Raw genomic sequence first — 10,373 nt, 5'->3', positions numbered from 1 at the left:
GGAGCCCGATGTGGGACTCGATCCCAGGACCCCAGGATCATGACCTGAGGTGAAGGCAGTCGCCCAACAGACTGAGCCACCCAGGAGTCCCCAAACTGGTTAATATTATAAGATAGAACCGAGGAAAACCAAAGGCATACTCGAGTGTATTCCCCAGAAACTTCACTTTAGAATGAGATGGACATCAAGGAAAATCAACATTTTCTTTTTCTTCTCTCTTCCTTCTTTCCTTTTTTCTTGGATGAGCCAGTCAGCTAACTGGTTGCCAGAATGGAAAGGGCCTGGCACACAGTTTAATCCTAAAGACTGGGTGGCCCTTGAGCCCATGAAAGTGAAGACATGTGTTCCACCTCGGGCAGATGTCCGTGTCCTCAGCCCTTACCACTTGGCAGGCACTGTCCTTAAAAGCTATAAATGCTTTGTCGCGTTTACTCTTCTCAGCAACTCTCTGAATTCAGTTCTGCTATTATTCCCATTCTGCAGAGGAACAAATTAAGGCTTTCTACGTGAAATATCTTGCTCACGATCTCCCAGCCTTGGGTCATAGGTGTGGATCGTCTGGGTGGATCAGGGGCCAGAGTCCAAACCTACATTTATGACACTTGGAAATGGGCATTTAAACATTCTCGTAGGGACCAGTGCCAGTTAGAGGTTTAATCTGAGTGGGTATTTCTTATACCTTTAAAAGAGGCTTAAGAAGAAAATGATTATACTTTGTATTGCCTACGAGATAGTTCAGCTCACTCAATGAGTATTAGTTGAATTGAGTTTATGTTAGATCTTACCTGAGACCAAAATACAGATGGGACTCTGCCACCCTCCGGCTCAGATCTTTTTTTCCCTACTTCCCAGGAGAAGTTCTAACTTCTTACTGTGAGCTCCTTACTTCATGTCCTTGACGATCTGGTCTGCGCCTCCTCTCCAGCCTCCACCATCTTGTTTGTCCCCCCCAGAGCCTCCCTCTGACCATGTGGAACAACTTGCCATTCTCTCGGTAGACCCTGGGCTTTGGCGCTTCCTATTCTGCTGGGAACGACTTTGGCCAGGTCTTCATCATTCCTTAGGAGTTAGCTCAACTGTCACCACCTCCAATGGCCAGCCTTCATCCCCTGTAGTCTTGCAGCAGTGCCTTCCTCTGAGTTCCACGACACCCTACATTCACTTATCATACGTTATATTATTATTGTCCTTTTGCCTGCCTGTCTTTGCCACAGGCAAGAAAACATGCCAGTAAGAGCTTAGGTTAGGTTTCAGCCTTGGCTCTAACATGTGTGCCCTTGAACAACATTGCTTCTCCTCTCTGAACCTTAATTTCCTCATCTGTAAAATGGGCAGTAAGCAAGGTAATTTACGTGGCGCACAATGACTGGCTTGTAGTAAGTCCAGGGCTGGCTATGTATCTTCAGGGCTGGTCTTCTTCAACGGATCATCAGGGGAGTGATAGCTCTACCTAGACCAGTGCTTTTCAAATTGTCTGCCTCAGAACTGCCTGGAGGGTTTGCTGAAACACACATTACTGGGCTCCACCTTGAGTTTTTGATCCAGTGGGTCTGGAGTCGGGCTTGGGAATTCTCATGTCTAATTAGTTCTCAGGCGATGCCAAGGCTGATTGGCCACACCCTGAGAACCACTAGGCGAGGCAACTGGAGGGGGGGTGGATGTCTGATTAAAGTGGCTGACCACTTGGTGCTGAGATAAACTCATACTAGAGCATAAGGCAACCCCTCACCAGTGGATGTGGCCACAGAATTTCTACTAATACAACCATTCAGCCAAGATTTGTTGAGCATCTACTGTGTCCAGACATTGTGCTAAATATTCATGACAGAGCAGCGAGGGACACAGACAAGAAAGTCCCCGACGTTGATGAGCTCGCAGTCTAAGGGCCCTGTTTTGGAGGGGGTGGGGGGGTGCTTCCACAGCTGGTCTGAGGAACTACTAACTTTAAAGACACTGATGTCAAAAATTGCCTTGCTATTTATTGCATCATTGTAGTTGCCTCTAAATAATTGATTTTGCCAAAAGGATAAATCAAAACTGATTATGGTAATCCCATAATCCCCTTGTCCGGAACTGTAGCCTTGTACTGGCACTGATCTTAGGTGAAGTCAGCCCACGGAACAGGGCAGGGGAGAGTCTGGAGAATCAGAGCCAGGCTGTGATATAACATCTGTTCAATGACATGATAAATCTCTCTATAGTTATTACGATTTTAACTAGCCAATTGAAGTAGGAGTTTTCTGCTATGGTGCTGAAGTTTCCCTATGACATAATAGCTCTCCTTTACAAAGAGCTTATGATGTGCCAGCCACTGGCTCCAGGAAGTAGGCACAATTACTGTCCCATTGTTTAGGAGGAAACTGAGAGCAACGTTAAGTCCCTTGCCTGCAAGTTGGGTGCAGAGACGTGAAAGGTAAGGCTATGTTATGGAGCATGAAGAGCCGGTGAGGGGAACATAAATCAATGCTTGGCCATGACACCAACCTAAATAGTTTACAATCACGCTGTCCTTCCTTAAGCTTCTTCCAACCCTAAGCTGCTAAGAATGGAAGAACCAACCAACTGGACTTTGTCTTGGTCTGACCAACTGGGAATCATGGAAGGCAGTTGACTTGCCCAGGCTGGCCCCCTCTTGTTCTAGTTCTCCTCATTAAATTTGACTGCTTTCTAGAAGACAATCAACAAACACATTCTTAAGAGCTTTTTTGGCCCAACCTCCCGGTTAGGGAGTGAGGGAATAGGGCTTGGCTGGAGATGATAGTTGCACCCTAGGTCCTAGAACTCCCCCATGTGGCCAGATTTCAACAAAACATCCTCCAAGGAGAGTCCATCCCTTAAGCCATGAGCTCCTTCAATGGCAACCATTGCCAGAAAAGCAGCTGGGGGCCATTTTGTCAAGAACTGCTCCTTTGGAGAGAGAGAGAGAAGACATAGAGGTGCGTGCGTCCCTGTGCCCTCGTAATAAAATACAACAAAGGTGGCAATTAAGTTCAGTTAGAGGTACACAGCTTTGAATTAGACGACGTATTCAGAAAGTGTTCTATAAATTGCTAAGGGCAAGAATGTGAGGCATATTATAGTTATCTTTACATCTGTGAAATCCGCACCCGATGTCTGCTTTGGCCAATTAAAGGGCCAGGGGAGGGGGATACTAAAGTGAGCAGCTTTCTGGGGCGGGGGGTGGGGGGGGGCAGAGAGCCGTGAGGGTTAAGCTCTCCAGAACACCAATTTATGCATAGGGCTAGATCCCTACTGGCTTTCAGGCCTGCACTAAGATCTGAATTACAAATTTACAGAATTTGCTGCTCAGTAAGTAATTTCTTTTCTCCCTAATGGAGCCCGTAATTTCCAGTGGGCCAGGGGCACCGTGTGTTCAGTGATGGAGTGCGGAAGATCTAGACTGTGGAGGAGCCTCATTTCTACTCACGGTGCAACGGCCTTTTAAGAAGGCTTCAAAAGGGAGCTTGGGAGGCTGGTTAAAACCAGCCCTTACCTTCCTTACCATTCTGCAAAGCCCGTGTCCTCTGCCTGCCGACTTGGGTGAGTCGATCTCTGAAATTGTTTTCCTTTCCAAAATGTTCTTTACAGCAGGAAGGCTAGTTGATTTTCTTGTTTAGGGTTTAAGATCCACATGGGAGTGTTTGACATAAGAAATGACATTTGTCAGGCCCGGGTTGTGGAAATGAGCTCCCTTCTGGGGAGGCGCGGGGGTGGGGGGGTGGGTGGGCAGGCACTGTGCGAAGGAACTAACAGGCCATAAATTCCAGGCTCTTGGAGTCTCATTTAATGGGGCCCCCTTGCATCTGGACCGTTTGCAAACAAATAAGGGCAGTCCAGCTCAAGAGTGTGTGTGTGTGTGTGTGTGTGTGTGTGTGTGTGTGTGTGTGTCGAAACCCCAGATAATTTGCTTAAAGGGCAGGGGGATGCAACCAAAGCCGAAGAACTTAACTTTCTTTCTCCTGTTCCCTTCCATTTGGGCATTTCTGGAGGTATGCCTCCCCTTCCCTAGACGATGAATTCGCGAGGGACCTCACGGGCTGCTGAGTACAAGCGTGCTTTTGAATGGATGCTTTTATGGATATCAGTCCAAAAGTCACCATCCACGGGAACTGGAAAGCAGCGTTTTGTTTTTGTTTTGTTTTTGCTTCTCCCCCCAGGGGCGGCCGGATCAGCTCAAAAGCTCAATTCTTGGAAGGGCCACTTCTTCTTGACACTGGAGAAGACACCCTTCCCTGTGCACCTAAAAATAAAAAATAAATGCATAAATGAGTTTGTAAGTTTTTAACAAGGCCCCCGGGCCCCCTCCCGTAGGCCATAATTCCCTTTCAGCGGCAAGGCCTGCTTCGTGTTTCCGTGTACTCGGCCTTGCCATCCAAGTGGACTTTCTGGGCTCCATATTTGGAGGAACTTCAGTCCCTGGAGGAACTCCCCTGGAGGCTTTTGAGACTCAAGAGCTTTGCAGAGCTCACTTGGGGGAGTTTCTGTTCGCTTTTTTTTTTTTTTTTTTAACAGGGGTTCAGCGGGAGGCATGGAAATTAGTATTGACTGTAAATGCATCAGGAATGAGCTCCCAGCTAAAACAAAACAAAACAAAATCAAACAAACAACAAACCCTCAAAACTTGAAGATGAGGGTTTATCATGGTTCTGAGGCTACAGCTAGCTTTCCAGTCCCCCAGATAAGTCATTGTCTGAGTCTGCTCTGGCTTAAGTTTTCTTGCCTTTAAAAACAGCAACAACAACTATGACAACCCCAAGCAATTTCATTAAAAGCTTGCTCTCTTTTTTGGCCAGGGCACTATGGAACCGTTACAGAAAGTGTTGGCTGTGCAGAGAGGTTCTCAGCAAAGAACATCATTGAAAATATTTTTAAAAATATCCCCCCCCCCCCCCCGCCGCCCCCGGGGAGTTGGGGGATGGGAGGGCTTCTTCTGCCTTTAGTGACTCAGTCCTTCCTGGAGGCGTTTCTCATCAGGGCCAAAAGCCCCTGTGCCCAGTGAGGTGAAACTTGCAAATGAAACTGTCACCTTTCTCAATGGACTAGTATGGCCCAGAGCTCACCAAAGGTCACACAAGGCGACCCCCCCTGGTGCTCGGGGACAAAGGAATAAGCAGCTGCCTGGTTTTCTTGAATCAGCCCATGCTCCCTGATGGTGCTGGTGGAGGAAAGTCACCCTGCCAGTAAGGGCTTCCCCAAAGGATTTTTTTCCTGATGCATGCCAAGTTAAGCATTCAGACCAGAAGTGGCATGAAGTCATTCTCAGCTGAGTGAGCCACAGACACTGATCTCCAAGGTTTGAGCAGCAGGTCTGAAGAAGCTAAGGAAATGGCCTCTGATCTTTATCTGAAACCTAGCCTTGGGCCATCCAAGCTGGGAGCGCTAGCAGACCCCCGCCGCAACGGCCCCCCCACATCTGGTTTTTCAGGGATACCATCGTTTTCCTGAACACCTTTTCCAAATGTCTTTTTTTTTCTTTTGCCAAAGCCATGGTTTTATTTACTTAATGCGAAAACTTGTCAGAAGACCGTATTCAATGTTTACGTCAGATCATTGTCTGATGGATTTTTACAAGCTAGCGTGTATCTGCGGATCTATTTGTGTGCGTATGCATGTGAATGTGCATTCATTTATTCTTGTATGTAATATGTTGAGTATGGATGTGGACATACATTCTCCACTTCTGTATGTAAAGTACATTTATATGTATGGACTGTTCCCTACCTCGATGCAAACACATTATCTGCATATCATGTGCCTATCTATAGTGGACATGGCCCAGGCACACAGCCTCTAGCTTCCCACTTCCCAGCGCAGTGGGAGCACCTTGCCTGTGGCACCCCTTCCCAGGGTGTGCGGGAACTCAGCAGCGAGGGTACAAGGGCTGGCTCCCCTTGGCTCAAGGTCGAACCGAGTGGAAGGTGCAAGTCATGCTCCAGCGCCACCTAGGGGCTCAGGATGAAACTCAACTCCAGCTGAGGCCGATCCTCCTCCAGCAACCTCCCTGCCCTGTGGGTGGCTTCCTCTCTCCACCCGAAGTCCTCCTCCGGGTTATCACAGACTCTGGAATCCCTGCCTCAGGCTCTGCCCTAGGCAGCCTGGGCTCAGGCGGTGCTTTTATATAAGTGCCCGTGTATCTATGCAAATATATGTGCACCCATTTCTATGGGCACGTGCCCATACACACGGAAATCTAGGAGCATCTGGGAGGCAGGACAAGATGGAGGAAGGCGACTGTTGTTACTCTGTGGACAAGAAAGTCCAGTTTTGTCTCAGAGAGTACAAGAGCCCTGCTTTAAAAGTTGAAAATTAAAAGATGCTTTAGATGTAAATGTATTTTTTTTATTAAATCAGAAAAAAAAAAGATACAGTATACATGGTATCAGTCAATCATATGCTACTTTGAATTACATTTTAATAGACTCACGGTCCTATTTACTCCTCTGTACACGTATTAAGAAAACCTCGGGTATTTGAATAATCTTCCAGAAATTTTTATTAACTGGGGTTATGGGGAGGGTTTTATCAGAAAACATCCTGAGAACATTAGGAAATTACAGACAGACTTGAGATAAGTGTCAGACAGAACAGATGAAGCAAGCCCCTCCGCCATCTGAGAAGCATTAATAATGTGAGATCGCAGAGACCGAATCTTTGTTAGGGCTACGGGATGCAGGATTAAAATGGAGACCTCAGTGCCCCCTTGTGTTGCAAAGTAGACTTGCAACTTCATTCACTCAAGTTCTGCTTTCTTTTTTTTGTTTGTTTTGTTTCTTTTTTTGAAGTTGTAATCCTTGCCCTCCTCACTGAGTTTCAAAAAGCAACTGTTTCCCCCAATCATTTCAAACCCTCTGCGGTCAATCTTTCCCTTTCTCATCAATAACTTTCAAGGACCCTATTCGACAAGCAACGCCTATTCATTCCTTTTTCATTCCCCGCACATTCCATTCCAGGAAATTGGCAACCCCCGCCCCCGCCCCCGAGCCCATGCTGTCCCTCCCAGAAATGTGAACTTAAACGGATTTCTGTCTCTCCTCTTTGAGTGTAGAGGATGAGCGTGTATTTCCTACAAAGCTTAATTCCTTCCAGCCGGCATTCTTCTTCTGCAACTTACTTGCCCCTGCCATTTCACGTAACTTACTCGGAATGCCTTCCTCCGCCCGCTCCACCCCTGCCTGGCAACCATCAAGTCTCCCGACCTGACTGGTTCACCGGCTAAACCATCCTGACGACTCCTTCCGGGAAAAGATTGGACCAGAGACGTAAATAATACACCTCAATATACAACAGCTCAGGCTTAATTTGTAGGCAGAATTTCATTGGATGGCCTTTAAAAGAGAACTATGTACACGGAGTGGGCTAGGGGAGGAAATGGAGTAGGGAGCAGACTTCTCGCTGGCAGGACAACTTGGTGGGAACTGTAGTGATTTGTTTACTTGGATTTGCCAACCGGTCCGATGGATACGGGGTCTGTTTGCACTTGGGCGTCCGACATCCGCTTTGGTCCCTGGAGAAAAATATAAAGAAGTTGCACCCTAATGAAAGTCTGAAATATCGCGAGCGGTGACCGCCATTTATCTCGCACTTACTCCGTGCCAGGTCTTATGTTAAACAAACAGACCCTTTTGCATGAGTGAGGGATGACAGAAAGGTCTCCCACCAGATGTGGGATGCAATGCCCAGTTCGATCGCTTTCCGGCTCTGTGACAACTTGGAGGAATGACTTAACTCTTTGAACTCAGTTTCTTCATCTTTCCAGTGGGGGAGATACAACTTATCTCAGAGGTCTGCTCCAAGGTAAAGCGAGTCCTCCTTCTGGCCCCCATGAGGCATGGATTTTGGCGATCAGAGGTATTGAGGTCACCTCCGTCCTGCCTATGGTCTCAGGACAGCCCTTCGCCAGGCCAAGCTCACCCTCGTCTGGTCCTCTCGCCAGCCCAGTGAGACAGGCAGTGATGATTAGCCCAGTTGTACAGATGTGCAACAGGCTCTAAGAGAAGTCAGGACCGGCTTATGGAGCATAGGACGGGCCCTCCTGACTCGGAATCAGAACCTCAGAGCACCTGCTCTCCAGGCTCCAGCCTGGGTCTTGTCCACTCTTTCCAAGCCCTGCCTCAGGTCAGCCTGTGCCCAGTGGACAGGGCCAAAGGTGACAGGCAGGGGAATAAAGAATAGGCCCTATCTTCTTTCTGATCTCCGTTCCTCTGTAAAACGGACTCCTAGCACCACTTGAGCGCGTCAGGGATCCGCGGCAGTGGGGCAGATGAGGGCACCATCGAGTGGGTGATTCTTGGGCAAAAGTGGGGGTGGGGAAAATACTCCTTCTCCAGTCAGAGCCCATGCTGATCAAATAGCTGTTTCCATAGACACACGTATGTGTCTGTCCATACACACATGCACATACACACGAGACGTTCTGACATTTCCTTTCTCAACCGAGTCCCTCTGCTCAAAAGCCAAATGCTTGCAAACAGTGGCCCTTGATGAGTTCTAAAGGTTTCCTTCCAGTTTTTTTCAGACGCAGCACGACATGCCAAGGAGGCTGCCCCCATTAGAATCCAGGCAGCAGGACGAGGAAGGAGCGGAAAAGGAAGGAGCCGAGCAGAGAGGACTGCTCCTGGGGGGCCAAGAGGAAGCAGGGCTGGGCAGGCAGTGAATCTGGGAACCCACTGGGGCAGATGGCCTTGGGCAGGGAGAAAGGGAGGCGGCATGCGGACAGGGAGGATGAGCTGCAGGGGGAGGAGTCCCACATGGGCTTAGGTGACAGCACTGCGGGCCGATGTCCCAACTGGGGACAACTGCTGGGGGTCAGGCTCCCGTCCAAACGCAAGGTCCCGGAGTATTTGCCGGGGAAATGGTAGCGAGTACTACGGAATTCCTGCTTCATGTCAGGTACTGGACCCCTGAGGACACACATTCACTCGATTCCCCAGGAACCCTAGAGTGGTTGCTGTCTTTATCACCTCAACTTTGCACAGGGGCAACCTGAGGCTCCGAGGGATGAAATGACTAACCCAAGGTCCCACAGCTAGGAAGTGGTAGGTCCAGGACTCCAGGGAAGCTGCCCAAATTCACAGCACAGGCTCCTGGGCACTGCTCTGTTCTTTTCACTGCCCTAGGTGCTATGTGGTCACCTCTGGCTTCTTAGCTCTGGCCCCACTGACACTCTGGGCTCCCCTACCCCCATCTATCAAAGGTCACTGATACCCACAGATATTCAGGGACAGGGACAATCAGGAATGCCCCATTGGTTCAGGGCAGTTTATCTCATGTACCTGCCCCATGACTATCACACTGAAGGTTAACTACAGCGCCATGGCTGTTCTGTGCACTGTGGGACATTTATCAACATCCCTGGTCTCTACCCACAATGTCTCCACAGCACCTACTCCCCGTAGTGACCCTCAGAATGGTCTCTGGACATTGCTGAGTGTCTCCTGCAGAGAAAATCACAGGTTCAGAACTACTGGATGAGAGACACCCTGTTAGCTCCAGGGATTTCGTGGGTAAAGAGATACACAGAGAACATTCCATGAGCCTCTGACCAAAAAATTAAATAAAACAAATAAAATAAAACCCAGAAAACAACAAAAAACCGCCATGAAAGCAGGGAACTCACTGGGCCCATGAGCTCAGCATCTTCCCAGAACAGCGCCCTCCCCCCGCGGTACACACCCCAGACACTGTGGTTTGGCAGGGAATGGTTCGACCAGAACTTTGGGCAAAAAAAAAAAAAAAAAAATGCACAGTCAGTTTGGAACTGTCTAGAAAAGGATTAACACTCCTCTCCAAGGAATTAGAGCAGAGAATGGGGACAAATTTTCCAACAAAACCACTCAAAGTATGATCAGTCTTTTAGGCTTCCTCTCCCCCCTCGCCGCCTTGATGGTCGGTCTCTGGTCTTCATCATCTCTTAAAACCCAGGGAGGGCTTAAAACCTAGAGCCTTGGGAGTGGGAGAGGGGCTCTGTACCAATGCTTCCCATTTCCAAACAGCCTCAAACCATGACTTCAAGCACGGTCTTACCCTGAGGTTCCATACCTGTCCTCAGACACACCGAGCAGACGGACTACGAAGACATTCATCCATAAAACAGACACGGAGCCCGAGAGTCTGCATTGCTAACAGGTTCCCATAGATGCTGTTTGGAGACCAACCTTGGGCTCAGGGGAACCATCATACTCCCCCGCCTCCATCCATCAGAGTCACTAATACCTACAGGTGTTCAGCGACTGGGGCAATCAGGAACCGATCAATTGCTTCACAGTCGCTTGCTTCCTGTTCCTGCCCCAGCTCCATCACGGCCTGCAGCTAACCCCAGCTAACCCCAGCCCCGTGGCGACTGTCCCTGTGACTTCCTTGTCCTGCGCTATGGG

General features: G+C 48.8%; 1 protein-coding gene and 1 long non-coding RNA gene across 8 annotated transcripts in view; one reads left to right on the top strand and one right to left on the bottom strand.

Annotated features, from left to right (window-relative positions):
• The first annotated feature begins 37 nt into the window (after positions 1-37).
• LOC116594788 lies at positions 38-4,869 on the top strand. 3 transcript variants are annotated; one of them, XR_004287407.1, is made up of 3 exons: positions 38-2,936; positions 3,353-3,540; positions 3,990-4,869. It is a non-coding gene; the product is annotated as an uncharacterized LOC116594788 (long non-coding RNA). The 3 variants fall into 3 exon arrangements; XR_004287408.1 differs by having other exon boundaries at positions 3,339-3,540; positions 4,010-4,869; XR_004287406.1 differs by having other exon boundaries at positions 3,339-3,540.
• Positions 4,870-6,699: 1,830 nt separating this feature from the next.
• BCAS1 (breast carcinoma amplified sequence 1) overlaps positions 6,700-10,373 on the bottom strand; it is a 93,687-nt gene continuing 90,013 nt past the window's right edge. For all 5 annotated transcript variants that reach the window (XM_032350300.1, XM_032350301.1, XM_032350302.1 and 2 more), the window contains one exon: positions 6,700-7,504. In XM_032350300.1, coding sequence (XP_032206191.1) covers positions 7,430-7,504 — 75 coding nt within the window. In that variant the 3' untranslated portion in view covers positions 6,700-7,429. The remainder of the gene's footprint in view (positions 7,505-10,373) is intronic.

The sequence above is a fragment of the Mustela erminea genome, chromosome 7, assembly GCF_009829155.1.
Source record: "Mustela erminea isolate mMusErm1 chromosome 7, mMusErm1.Pri, whole genome shotgun sequence".
Lineage (NCBI taxonomy): Eukaryota > Metazoa > Chordata > Mammalia > Carnivora > Mustelidae > Mustela > Mustela erminea.
This window is presented reverse-complemented; position numbering and strand designations above follow the sequence as displayed.